Genomic DNA, 15,021 nt, shown 5'->3' with positions numbered 1-15,021 from the left:
GTATCTAGCCCACCTTGTCATCTCATTATCTTATTTGATAATATGATCCAGTCATGAAAATTCTGGCTGAGCTCATGATAAATCCCATCAGCCTTTGTATTTGATATTTAGCCAAAAAGTTCCACTAAATAAATCTTAATCACTGCTGTTCCATTAACATCATAAGAATATCAATTCATCCAATTAGTTTCCATTAAATTAGGTTGCAAACGTGTCAGGTTTACATTTTTATTAGATCACATTCCCTCTTTTATTAACATAAAACAAAACGTACAATCACATCTATTCCATTATTTACTTTTATTTCTAATCATTATTGCCAGTCACATAGATTGTGATGAACTGATAATTATTATTATTATTTTTTTTTTGCGGTACGCGGGCCTCTCACTGTTGTGGCCTCTGTCAGGTTTACATTTTTATTAGATCACATTCCCTCTTTTATTAACATAAAACAAAACGTACAATCACATCTATTCCATTATTTACTTTTATTTCTAATCATTATTGCCAGTCATATAGATTGTGATGAACTGATAATTATTATTATTTTTTTTTTTTTGCGGTACGCGGGCCTCTCACTGTTGTGGCCTCTCCCGTTGCGGAGCACAGGCTCCGGACGCGCAGGCTCAGCGGCCATGGCTCACGGGCCCAGCCGCTCCGCGGCATGTGGGATCCTCCCGGACCGGGGCACGAACCCGTGTCCCCTGCATCGGCAGGCGGACTCTCAACCACTGCGCCACCAGGGAAGCCCCGAACTGATAGTTATTAAACAGGAAAAAATTGAAGTTGTAGATTGGTTCTTGGAGGAAGTTTCTATTTTCATAGCTCTTAACAGAAGATTAAACGTTAAAAAAAGGAAAACAGTTAACTTTTGTAAAGACTAGTTCAGACTTCAGAAAAATGAAAGGAAATGAAGAACTGAATATGATGTAATTTAAGAAGCAGGTGTTTGATGGTTTCCTTTTAAATTATATTTTTTAATGTTGAATTTCATTGACTTTTTCCCAATGGCTTTTTCAGCATCACCTCTTTAGTTTAAATAAAGTAGATAGAATGAAGTATATTGTTTGCTATGAGGAGAATCACATTTATACAATGTAAGCTGAGTTTTCTGGGGGAAAATTTCATTTCCTGTGCCCTATAAACCAATCTAAAAAAGAACTGAATAACAGTTGGTATGCAGTCATTTACTATCCATACTCATCAAAATGCCTGAAAGCTTATTTGTGTCCTGGAGCTAGTGTTCCCCATCAATATCCTGTGAAGCCTCAGGAAAGCTAGGGGAAATTTCACAGGATATTAGGATGGTAACATTTGGTGGCTACACAGGCATAGCATCAGGAAATGAAATACTGACCATTTAGAGTTGGGGGCTGAATAGAAAGAAAGAATAGAGTTCATATTCTTAGCAAGTTTCACTTGCTTCCCTTTGAAAACAAATTCATTAAAAAAAACAACAACACTATCTCTCCCTTTTCGTATCTCTAAGAATGCTTTACTCTTTTAAATTTTTCTTTAAAGTTAATCCAGACTCCCCTTTGCTCTTCATCCTTCATATGGATTGTCAGGTTATTACTCTCATGCATTCAAAATCTACAATTAGAGTGTGAATTGTAAATCTTATGTATTCAAACTTGTCTTTCTTTTAAATACTCTCTAAAGCAGCAGTCCAATTGTCTAACTTAGAACATAGTTATTAGGAGTGTGTGTTTGTTCAGTTATTGGCTCTGCTACTCACTAACTTTGTGATCCTGATTGACTCCAGGTCTCTACCAGGGTGGTTTAAGGATTAAATATAAAATGTACATAGGAATTTAGCATAAATTACAGCGCAGTAAATAGTAGCTGTTAATATTTATACTGGGTTGTTCTTCCTTAGTATTCATCCCAATATGCCTTAAATAGGGTTTACAATTTTTTCCAATCAAATTTATTTATCTTTCCAAAACTTGCATTTCTTTCAATGTCCGGACCATCCTCCTATCCTGCAGATATCTGTGTTAGTTTTCTAGGGCTGCTGTATAACACGCTGGGTGGCTTAAAAAAACAGAAAAGTATTGTCTCACAGTTCTGGAGGCTACAAGTCCAAAGTCAAGGTGTTGGCAGGGCCATGATCTCTCAGAAACCTGTAGAGGGATAATCTTTCCTTGCCTCTTCCTAGGTTCTGGTGGTTGCCAGCAGTCCTTGATTTTCCCTGGTTTGCAGCTGCAGCACTTTAATTTCTGCCTCTATCACATGTGTCTGTGTTTCTCTGTGTGTTCTCTTCTCCTCTCCTTATAAGGATACCAGTCATATTGGATTGAGGACCAACCCTATTCTAGTCCAACCTCATCTTAAGTAATTACATCTTCTAAGGACTTATTTCCAAAATAGGTCAGCATATCTTTTGGGGGAACACAATTCCACCCACAACTGTATCCAATAAATGTTACTTCCTCCATTCTATCCTGAACCTCAAAAGTTATTTTTTAATTTTTCCAATGCCTTATCCCATCCATAGTTAATCAAACTCTACATATTTTCGATCTGGTGTCTTATGGATTTACCCCTCTTCATTCCCAGAACAACTATTTCTCCTAACTACAGTATAACATTTTAAATAGTGGCCTTTAGTCTCATTTGCTTCCAATTCACCTTAAATTCAGTTGTTAGATTAATATTCCTGAAAGCTACTTTTACATTCTCCTATTTATTCACTTATTCATTTATTCAATAAGCATTTACTGGACGTGTTCTATGTGTCAGGCACTGTTCTACATTCACAATACAGAGAGAAATAAAATGTGTTCACCCTCAAGAAATGTACAGCCTGATAGAGTTTACATGTAAAAAAAACAATAGATAGACTGTTGCAGGTATTTTGCCAGGTGTATGGACAAGGTGAGATCAGAACACAAAGAAGAGAGTGACCAAATTGCATGTGGGAAAGGGTTAAGTCATGAAAACCTTCCTAGAGGAAGAAGTGTCACTCATAGCAAGAATTCACATCACCTCTCTTTTCCATATATGGAACCGTTCCCTCCTGTTATGACATGTTTGCCTTCCTCTCCATTCCTCTTTTAGGTGGTTCCTGCTCCCATCCCAGGCAGTCTTCCTTCCCTCCACCATCTCAAATACCTTGCATTTTTCAAGACCTACTTTACCCACGTCTGTTCACCCCTCCTCAGATAATTTCACCTCATCGTGATCTCAGCTGTTTAGATTTCTTATCCATAATTCCTTGAACCTAGTGTCTTACATAAACAATGTGCTTCCTTGACTAATTGTGGTCATTGGAGAAATAGCTGGATAGAAGATAATTTATAGTTAGATAGTCCTTAGTAAATATTTGTTAAAAGCATGATTTTATAAACTTCCTTCTTATTTTTTCAACTAAAAGCTCTTCTGGAGTAGCTTATATGTCTTTTACTTTTGTATCTCTCTGGCATGGGATATGGTCACAGACTCTTGATAAATGCTTATGTAATCTATGAAAGTGGATATGAATAGATTTGCTGAGTATAAAATAACTGAATTTCTAGCACAGATATTTGATACCTTATTTCTCACTGTTTTCTAAATTATAAACTGACACCCATGGTTGAAACTCATTGTCTTTCAAGCTAAATGTTACACAATACAACAATTTTTGACTTCCTAAAATTTCAAGGCAGCATAATCCAGAATTCTGTATCTAAATTGGAGGAATGGTATTTTAATTTGGCTTTGCTGAATTTCCAAATGGCTGTAGAATTGGACCTGGAAAAATGCATTTATAGTTCATCACAGTGTTGCCAGACTTAGTCATCTGTGGCAACTGATTCCTCCCGTGTTGCTGTGTGCCGCTGTCCCGGGTTTCTGCACTGTCAGGCAGCTCCACGCACCGAAGAGCCACATCCCTGCTCCCCTCTAAGACACCCACCTATGTAGGCATCAGGAGGTTTAGAAACAAGAGTGCTGTTTTTTTACCCTCAGACAAGAGAATAGATGCCAAGGAGATGAAAACAGGAAGTAATGAGTGAGAGGAAGTGCCTGTGCTCCTTCAGATCCATCCCAGCCAGTTGGTAGAAAGAAGGAGTTCATTGCTTGTTACCAGCAATGAGCCAGGAGTGATAATATTATACAGCCTGGAAGTGAATTTTTGGAAGAAATCATTTTGGATATTAGTTTTAGCACTTAAAAAAAAAACTAAAAAATTGTTTAAGTAAGTAAAGAAAGACATTACAGAACACTTTTGACTTCTCTGACCTCTAGCCTCGGTGAAGTGCCTCTCTTAAATATTCCCACAACAACTTGGGTTTGCCTCTAGTTTTATGCTTAAAGAACTGTGTCCTTCTGGTCTATTGCCGGAATGGTTCCCTAACTGGTCTGTGAGCTTCTTGAGGATGGGGAGGAATTCGTAACTTGACTTCTGTATTCGCAGTGCTTGGCAAAGTAACAGATGGATAATAAATATTTGTTAAATAAATAAACTATATTATCAAAATGCATACATTATGTTACTTTGATATTTGTTTCAAGAGTAAGCGCATTTACTTTATAATTTGAAACTATTCTTAATGCCAAAGCTATTGGAAGACTAAAACATCCAAGGAAGCCTGAAAAACGCACAGCGGAGCAGCTGCACCGTGGGGGCTGCTGGGATGGTGTGAATTGTGGCTTTCCACTCTCTCACTGCTATGCATTCAGACTATCCTAGGGTTCGAAGTCCATTTTCTTACCAAAGAGGACATTGCAGGACAGTCAGTATGTGACCAATCTACTCCTCAATTAATGCCTTTTGGAATTCTGCGTTCCTTTCACTCCTAGCTTATTTGCAGCCTGCTTTTATAAACATAACTTTTTTTTTTCCCCCAAATGATTGAAGATTGTTCTTGTTTGGGATTCTAGAAAGCCCTCAGGTTGATGTTCCTGAGAATTAGTTTTAGTTAATTAAAATAAATAGCATTAGGCAAAGACCTCTCAAAACACAGAGGAAGATTTCCAGGATAAGAATCAATAATTCAAAAGGGGCTGGGACTCATGAGGTTAATGAGAAAATAGAATTAAGTTTATAAAAATTTCAACGTGTGTGCAAATTTTCCAAAATGAATTCTTGAAATATACATTTGTACAAACTTATTTTCTCTCCTATAAGAAAGTTGCATTACCTTTTGCAACTTCTGTATATTTTGATTGTTTTTGGCAAGGAAGCTGGACTCCAAATGTCTCATTCCACCACCTAAACTGTGTTCTTGTACTAGACAAGTATTCACTAAAACTTTCTGGATAAATAAATACTGGTTAAATGGATTAAATAATGCCTCCATTCCTTTTTCCATATTGACTAATTTATTTGGATTAACTTTCAGCAGCAATTTAAGGCAACTTTATTTTTCATATCCTAGTATATTTCATCCCACCCAAAAGTGAAGGCTCATGTTTCATCTTTTCCTATACATTAATGAGTAGAGAAACTGAGGCACATATCCTTTAATAAAGCAAACAACCTAGTTAATGTCTTTTTGTTCAACCTAAATCTTACCCTCTACAGCTTAGCAAATGTTCTACATTCTTCTCCTCTGATCTCAACACCAGATAACCCAATGTGTTAGCACAAAAAAAGTGTTCCATAGCTATTTGGGATTGAACAAATAATGAAAAGTCTTTTGAAAACTCTAAATCTTCTTTCTTAAAACATGTTTTAAGAAAGAAATGTTTTAAGAAAATAATGTGTGTTCCTTTTCTTTATAGATATTTTCTTTTCCCCTACATAAGGGTGTTTTAATTTGGTCTCCATTCATTTACTTATTAAGGGTAATAACTTCTCAGAAGCACTGAGAAGTTATTACCCTTAATAAGTTTACAGTTATTGTAAATAACTGTATTTACAGTTATTTACTTTAAATACAAGTTAAAATCTTGGCTTTTGGCTTTACAGGTCAAAATCTTGGATTCCATTTTTTGTATTTTTCTTGTCCAAACATAGGATAATGAAATATCCCTAGTTTAGTTCTGTAAATATTCTCTTATAATATAACAATAACTCTTTTTAGTTACATAATAACTCTATAATTACAGAACAACTCCACCATCTAAAGCTGCTAACACAAACAACTAATATTCAATTCAATTCACAAATTAATTCAACAAATATTTAATGAGCATCTACTATGATCCTGACTACTATTCTAGGATATCAGGATATATCAATGGACAAGCCAGAATAAATTGTATCTGTCCTTATAAAGCTATAAATCTATCATGAAGAGACACAAAATAGACAAAAATACAATAATATAGTAGGTTCAAAAGTGCTAAATACCACATTAAAAGAATAAAAAGAAGGAATTGGTAGATGGAGGGTGACATGGGTGTGTGTGTGGTAATTTTCAATTTTTTGTAAGGCGGTCAGAGTAAGCTTCAAGGAGAAGGTGACATTTGAGCTAAGACTTGAAGGAGATGAAGGAAATCTGAAATGTGGGTACTATATGTTGCTCAGAATTTGTTACTTAATTTATCTCCAGACTACATAAAAGTCATGATACTACCCATTTGATGAGAGAAATAGCTAGGCAGATTTTTGGTTCTCTTCTTTATTTCAAGCAATGTCATTGCTGGAGAGAGATTAAGCAGACAAACTTCATTCAAAACAGTTAGAAACTTTTCATGCATTTAGGCAGGCATTTCATACATTTGGCATAGCACAAATTGTACTTAATTATTCATTTAGGATTAATATTTGAGAATAGAACTAGGGTTTGCTATAGATATTACTACTAAAATTTCTAGTGTTTTCAATATAAGGTAGGCTCAATTCTCTGTGTGGTGTTTTTACAGCTAGTCAATAGTTTGAGCCTTCGGTTGGAGAAAAAAAAAAAAATCTATGTCAAATGCATTAACAGACTGAAAGTTGGTTTTCCAGACAAAACTGTAGATGAGCATTGCATGTGCACTGTGTGTAATTTTAGTTTCACATTTTGGCCACAATCATTTAGATTTCCCAATAATACATGGAAAGAAACTTAAGTAATACCTAATATAAAAGATTTTCCTTTTTATTTTTTCCATTTTAAGTAAAGGAAAAACAGCAGTTTTACTAGTTAACTGGAAAGCCTTTGCATATGAGATTGAGAAACGTTTCATGACTGTATTGAAGAAACTAACTACCTTTGTACAGTTTGTCTGATCTCATTATTTGTATGTTTCACTGAAATACTATGTATACATTGCCGTCTTCTTACTTTCTCAGATTTCAAGATAAGTTTTCAAAATTAATTGTTATTATATTGCTTTAGAATATTAAATATGGTTGTCCTAATGGAACAGAAATTTAACTCAGCTCAAATAATCATCAAATGGCTACTTTTGTTCAACTGGTACAAAAAAATAGAGAAGGGCACAAAGAAAGTAATAGTTTGAGTAACCATCCTAAAAAGGGATTTAAATTCAGAGGGCTCATTGGAAAGTGAAAGTCTATAAGTGGATTGAAGAAACAAAAGATGCAAAACTTCACAGGCCTGCTCCGTACTCACCCACCCACTCTCTCATAGACCTTGAGACTGCGTGGAAAAATATTGTCAAAGTATGTAACAGATCCCCCTCAGCTATCCCTGGTGGCTTCATATGTATCTTATTTTTTAAATGTTGGGGATAAGATAAGGAAAAAGAAATGATCAATGTGGAATTGTTGGCATTGAGTCAGAAGGGTCTAAAGGAAGAGCTGAATACTCTTCTTCGTCTCTCCATTATGTTGATAAACAGTGCCTGAGCGCAGAAGGAAGGGAGAGATTGCCTTGGAACATTCTCTGGAACTGAGTCCAGCAGCTGGGGCTGTGCTGTGCATTGGTAAAGGCAGCATCTGTGCTCTGGTCCAGAGGGACCAGTGGAGCTGCTTTGCTCCTGCTTCTCTTGTCCCATAAAGCATTCTCTGCCCACTTCATGAGGACACCAGCTGACTGTGCCATGATTCTAACCCTTCAAAAACTTTTACAATTAGAGAAACTTTAAATTATGTTAACCCAGACCTTCATAACCAGCAAAGGGACCTAGACCAACTGGGTCAGGAAGGCTGAAGGGCTGCTATAGCTTTTTGAAAATTTTTTCAAAATGTGAGCGGCTGTGACGGACACAGTGTTCTTCCTTTCTGGCCACACAGAAGTCTAGATGTCAGGGGCATACTTAACAAGAACAATCAAGTGACCCATTTCCCTATCATTCAAAAATAGGGGTCCTCAGTGCTCATCCTCTTTGGGAAGTTTAGGGAAGGAGGAAAGAGAGCTTCATGTGCTATCTTTTTTGTGTGTGTTGGGGGGGTTTATCTGGGCACATTCCACTCTAATTTATTTTTTTTTATTTTTTTAACATCTTTATTGGAGTATAATTGCTTTACAAGGGTGTGTTAGTTTCTGCTTTACAACAAAGTGAATCAGTTATACATACACATATGTTCCCATATCTCTTCCCTCTTGCATCTCCCTCCCTCCCACCTTCCCTATCCCATCCCTCTAGGCATGTGCTATCTTTTTAATAAGCACATCAATGAACTAGTCCTTCCTTCCTTCATTCACTCACTCATTCATCCACACAGCAAATATGTTTATCAAAGACTAATTATATGACATTGGATGTGAAGGTTACTGAGATGAACACATGTCTGGCTCCCAAGGAGCTCACAGTCCAGTGAGAGAAAATGGTCTGAACAAACACTTGTTTGAATAAGAGATTTAAAATTTCTGTGATATGCGAGCACATTATTTCTACAAGGAAGATCTTTAGTTAATGTCTACAGAATGTCCAGCATGGGCTTAGGTGCATTTATTTCATATAATTTTCAAAATTTTTAGGTAGACCCCAATAATTTAATATTAAAATTGAATCACATCTCTCCTGGACAGTCAAAGGTTTCAATAAGGCCATTTCTATACAGACTTTTTTGCACAAGTATTATATAAAGGAATGTAGCCCTAGGGTGTGGGCCATAGTTGTCAAGCAGCAGCAGTTCTGATGTCTGAGTTTCTAATTGTCTATTATAATAAGATGGTGGATTTGTTCTGCCATCTAGTGATTAAGAACTGAATACTTACAAATAAATTTAAAAGCACCTAATCTTTGTGAGAAGACAAATCTCTGAGGATATATGAGAAACACAAGACACTTGAGTTACTCTCAAACAAAACATAGTCAGATAAAATACATCTTTTCTCTCTAAGAGATCAGTGCCAAGATGTTTGTGGTAATGACTTTGCAATGGATTGGTTTAATTTGTTGGAACATTTGATAAGGGTGAAAGAGTCATGTAGCTTGGAAGATAAAATTTTTGGAAGTTACAACACCATGGAAGATTACAAAATAATGGCAATACAATCATATCTATCAGTCTTCCTCAATTTTAGGAAAATTAAAGAAACATACATAGAAAAAATACAAGTGTCAAAGTATTTTGGTTTTGGAATTCTTTTTCAGATTTTATAAGAAATAATTTTTAAACTTCTGGACCTTCAATTAAGGTTAATGTCAGCTTGCATTATTTTATGATTTCTATAGAGGAATCAGGAGGGCGGTATTGACCCTCTCAGAACGTCATATAAGAATTCTTACTTAGTTATTTTTTAATAATATTGCCATTCATAAAATAATTATGTCATGACTACTTTACTGTAAATTGGCTGCAATTTTGCTTCCTATTTTACTTTTCTTTTTCATTTAAATAAACATCTATGTAGAAAACAGAAGGGACAACCTAATCATAAGGTACACAACTGCCACGTACAAACTTGAGAACTGCAAGACACCCTGTATTTTCTACCCAGTGTTTCTTTGTACATGTCTTTCATTCAGACACGAAAAATCAGAGTTCACTGAGTTTTTGTGCCCTCTGTGATGTGCATGGATTCTGTGCTGGGGAAGAGAGGGCAGGTTTTAGCAGCGAATGTGGTTTTTCGTCTCCTTGCCATTTAAAAGCACTCCAACTAACTTTCCACATCATATTAAACTTAATTATAAATTCTCAGGGGGAAAAGGACCAGTGATGACTCAGAGTATAAAACTAACTTTTAACATTGTCATTTAAAGCAAGTAATATAGTGCTCCTTGGATTGAGGTCATGCTGTCTTAAACTTTCAGGAAGAAACTGACCTTCTGTGAGTTAACACAGACTGAGAGAATGTGTCTTTTTATTCCAACCTTGAAGGAGCCACAGAGAACAGGATAACTCACCCCTGAAGAGTTTCTCACATATTTTAATGATGTTTAATCAACAACATCATTGTATGTCATCTCCTTTTTTGTTTTTCACATTCACTACTTCCCCATATATAATTGTTTCACCGGTGAAATTGAAATCTACTTCACAATGATAGTATATATTTTTGAGAACAGAATACATATGCTTCCAATATTTTGCACATGCAGTCCTAGGCACATACCCACTTAACCCTCAGTAGATACATGTGAACACTTTTGCCTCCCAGGGTGTGGGAAGGGAGAAGCAAGCTAACTGAACTTATGGTGTATCTCATTTTCAGTCAGTGGTATTTAGTGTTTGTGATTGGATATTCTTTCTCAATCAAAAAATTTAATGAACAAAGTTAAGCAAGTAATATAGTGCTCCTTGGATTGAGGTCATGCTGTCTTAAACTTTCAGGAAGAAACTGACCTTCTGTGAGTTAACACAGACTGAGAGAATGTGTCTTTTTATTCCAACCTTGAAGGAGCCACAGAGAACAGGATAACTCACCCCTGAAGAGTTTCTCACATATTTTAATGATGTTTAATCAACAACATCATTGTATGTCATCTCCTTTTTTGTTTTTCACATTCACTACTTCCCCATATATAATTGTTTCACCGGTGAAATTGAAATCTGCTTCACAATGATAGTATATATTTTTGAGAACAGAATACATATGCTTCCAATATTTTGCACATGCAGTCCTAGGCACATACCCACTTAACCCTCAGTAGATACATGTGAACACTTTTGCCTCCCAGGGTGTGGGAAGGGAGAAGCAAGCTAACTGAACTTACGGTGTATCTCATTTTCAGTCAGTGGTATTTAGTGTTTGTGATTGGATATTTCTTTCTCAATCAAAAAATTTAATGAACAAAGTTATTCTTTTTTTACTTAATGGAGTAGTTCTATGGACTATGGGTGTAAGTCCATTTCTATATAGGTTGTGTTTTGTGAAAACATTCACCATGGAACTACATTGTTTCAAAGTGATTTTTCTTCTAAAAGTAACACTGCTTATTTGATGTACAAATTTCTTATTTTTTTCAAAATAGTTCTGCAGGAAAGCATATTAAAGCAGGATACTTATTTTCTCCTTTGTTTAAAATGCCTATAGTAACACTGGATAGACAGAGCCAATATTGTTTTATTGAGTAGCTATATATTATGTGATAAATATCTTTTGATGAAAATGAAACAGATTAGAAACTTCGTGCTCTTCTTATGAATAACACAGAAGCCAGGATGTGGTGTCATGCTCTGAAAACAATTTCCATTTACCAAATATGTGATGAAAGACTAAATATGTGAGGCAAAGTATTCCATAGAGCAGTGAGAAGAATGTTCTCCAAGAAAAACTTTCTGAATTTAGGAAGATGGATATTTGGACTAATGTCTTTAAACTGAAATCATTTTCATCCGTAGTTCTATATTAGCATTTGACTATATTTATTGTGATAAATATATAAATATAACTAAATATATTTCAAAAACTAATTGTAAGTGCATTTTTAAATTTTTAGTTTTATTTTTGTAAAGTGCAAAGTTAGTGCTGGTGCAGTTAAATTAGTGAACCATAATTTAGATTCATTCATTCATTCATATCCATCCATTGAACAAGTATTTGTTGAATGTCGGCTTTATGCAAGGTGTGACGTCAAGGTTTAGAAATACCATGAAGAACAAGACACACTAGTTCTTACCTTCATAAAATTTACTGTCTAGTGGTGGAAATAAGAAAATAAACAAGGAAAAAAATACTAATTGTGATAAATCTTATGAAGGCAGTGATTTTTGCCTAGCCATTCCATTTTAGTAAATATTTAATTACCTTGCATATAATACAAAATGAATGAATCACTGGATGGATGGGTGAATGGGTTCTTTAAAGAGTTCTGTGAAGCATTTCAATTCGGTAAAGGAAGTCTACTTTTATAGGGTAGTCAGAGAAGAATTGTGGGGGGCAGGTGACAATTAAGCAAAACATAATAGTGAGCTATCAGAGTCTGAGATGAGGGATGGAAAGGCAGTGCTAGGCAAAGGGGTCAAGTTGTACAAGGACTGGGAGGGAGGGCCTTTGGGCTTGAAAAAGGAGCTTTGAATTTAAGTAATTGGAAAGCTCCTGAAGGAATTAAGCAAGGATTATATGATCCACATTATGTTTTAAAATACTATAGTTTTGTTTCTTAAGAATCACAAAGTTAAAGATGTAACATATGTGTTTATTTTATAGTAAATGTATACGAGAACTACTATGTGTATAACTGTGTGTATATATTTTCCAAATCTGTATTAAATTTTTATCTAAATGTAAGAAAACTATTTGGCAGATATTAGGTTATAGCTTACCATACTGTTTTGGTCGTGACTTTCCTTAATTAATTTTGATGCAAAGATAATAAATGCATTACCTGTATAAGCTCTGCATTTCCACTACAGTTTAGGAAACACCTTTAGTTTCGGATGTTTAGTGGAAATCTACTCCATGAAATGAGTCACCATTATTCTTTTTTACCTTAATGTTTAAAATGAATTTAAGTTTTTCTTCATGGTATGAGAATATATATTGTCTTCTGTTGTTGTGGGATTTACTAATGGAAAATTTCTGGTCAGTTTAAAGTCACATAGGGTTCACCAAATGCTGAAATTATGTATTCTCTTTGGAACTATTCTTTTCCTGCTTTTCAAATGGTTTATTTTTATCCTTCTGACATGATCTTACCACGTTTGGTTATTTGTATCTTCAAAAATGATCTTGGGAAGCCTCTCTGACTTAGTATACTTAATTTTGGATCACTTTTTCCCCCCATCATGCTAGAATATAAGTATCATAATAATTTAATTGTGAATTACATGCTTTGTCTTTAAATACTAATGAAGTAAGTTCATCTGTGTTTTGCCTCCTTAGGAGGTTACCACTTAGCCCAGAGTTTTTTAGAACCCACAAGATGACTCACCTTCTTAAATATTTCCCAGATTCCAAAATTTCAGAAGATTACTAACCTCCTTTTTTTCTTATTATTTTAGAAGGATATGGTGAAGAAATAGCCTGTACTCAGAATGGTCAGATGTACTTAAACAGGGACATTTGGAAACCTGCCCCTTGCCAGATCTGTGTCTGTGACAATGGCGCCATTCTTTGTGACAAGATACAGTGCCAGGATGTGCTTGAATGTGCCGACCCCGTAACTCCCCCTGGGGAGTGCTGTCCTGTCTGTCCACATACAACTGGAAGTAGCAATACCAATTTTGGTAAGAATACTTAGGGCCAACTCAGAATTGGTCCAATGATTCATCTTTATAGTAACAGTGTTTTTTGCTCTCAGAAATCAGCAACCCAAGAAAATAATTAAGCCACTATTCAGTGGTCTTTGGGGTAATAATTTCTCTCACCCACTTTATCTAACAGTAATGAAAATAAAGTTATTTCTTGTCTTCTTAAAAACCAGGGAATATTTTTGGCTGCATTTTAAGTGGTTATGTCTAATTTGAGAATTCCTTGTAGTACTTAAGATGGTCATTTGTTACCCTATCCATGCTAGGTGCCTCCAAGATATTTGTTGCTTTTCTATGAAGTCCATTAATATCTAAGAGGAGATCTAGAAACACATTTCTCTTCCCCGGTGCCAGCTTTGACCTTGGTAATGGAATAATAATTTCTAATGAAGTTTATTGCCACAGCACCCTCTATTACATTGGCTCAGAAATGCAGAATGCTTTTAATGTTGGCTAAGAAAGACAAGAGAAAGAAATGGATTTCCTTGAAAAAACAATGATGTAAATTATTGGTTTTTAAAACTTCTTTTTTGGAGAAAAGTGTCTGTGTTTAACATAGCCTGTGTATTTGAGTAACATGTTAGAAAAACTTCCATATAAGAGAAACAAGTTCATATTTATGTGTTTTAGTGAACCAGGTAAGATTAATATTAAACTTTTAGGTTATTTGTTTTAGCAGTCATGAATGGAGACTTGCATGCATCCTTGTCAAGACAGTGTCAAGGCTTTATTTTTTCCCCCAAATTTCACTGCAAATAACAACAAATATGATGAAGTATTCAAAAGTATTTTCATGGAAACATTACACAGTAATTTACCAATTATCCTCTTGGGTATCTTTCAACAGTGACAATTTGCCTGGAATAAATACCCAAACTTAATTTTTAGCCAGGTAATACGGAAGATATAATGGGAAGAATTAAAAACAAGACACTGAAGGGCTACCTGAAGTAGATACAATCTGCACAGAATCCCCAGGAGTAAAGCAAAATTAAACCTGTGGGAATAAGCAAATAGTATGTTGGGACAATGGTGGCAAATATCAAAAAACAGAGCAAAATACACAACTTCCTACAAATAGGTGGTTTAGGGAAGCCCAATTTATTCCAAGATGAATAATGAAAAAAAAAAGAGATGACAACAGCATTGATACAAAGATACTATAAGGAAAAAGGTAGGACAGTTTAACGAAATTTATGAGATAAAGAACACACCAATAAATATACTATCACAGAACAGATAAAAATTCTGACCAACCATTTAACCATAAACTAAATAAAACTTAATGAAGTAATTGAAAGAACGTCATAAATTAGAAATACAAAAAGAAGGAATAATGAGTAAATAAGTAGAAGGATAACCAAATCATCATAGGGAAATGAAGATGAAATAGGAAGATGCACAAGGAGAATTGATACTGCAGAAAATACAATAAGGGATGTAGAAAATAGAAATGAGAAAAGTAAAAATAAAAAATAAAAATAGTGAAAAGGATTTGAAAGAAAATAATATAGAAGATATATAAAGGATAGCCCTAAAGAAGAATCCCAAAG

General features: G+C 35.0%; 1 protein-coding gene across 1 annotated transcript in view; it reads left to right on the top strand.

Moving 5' to 3' along the window:
* Positions 1-15,021, top strand: part of COL5A2 (collagen type V alpha 2 chain) — a 150,413-nt gene that overhangs the window by 55,114 nt on the left and 80,278 nt on the right. Inside the window, exon 2 of the mRNA XM_007108047.4 lies at positions 13,220-13,444. Coding sequence (XP_007108109.1) covers positions 13,220-13,444 — 225 coding nt within the window. The remainder of the gene's footprint in view (positions 1-13,219; positions 13,445-15,021) is intronic.

Source organism: Physeter macrocephalus, chromosome 2 (genome assembly GCF_002837175.3).
Source record: "Physeter macrocephalus isolate SW-GA chromosome 2, ASM283717v5, whole genome shotgun sequence".
Taxonomy (NCBI): Eukaryota; Metazoa; Chordata; class Mammalia; order Artiodactyla; family Physeteridae; genus Physeter; species Physeter macrocephalus.
Note: the sequence above shows the minus strand (reverse complement) of the source record. Positions and strands in the feature narration are given on the sequence as shown.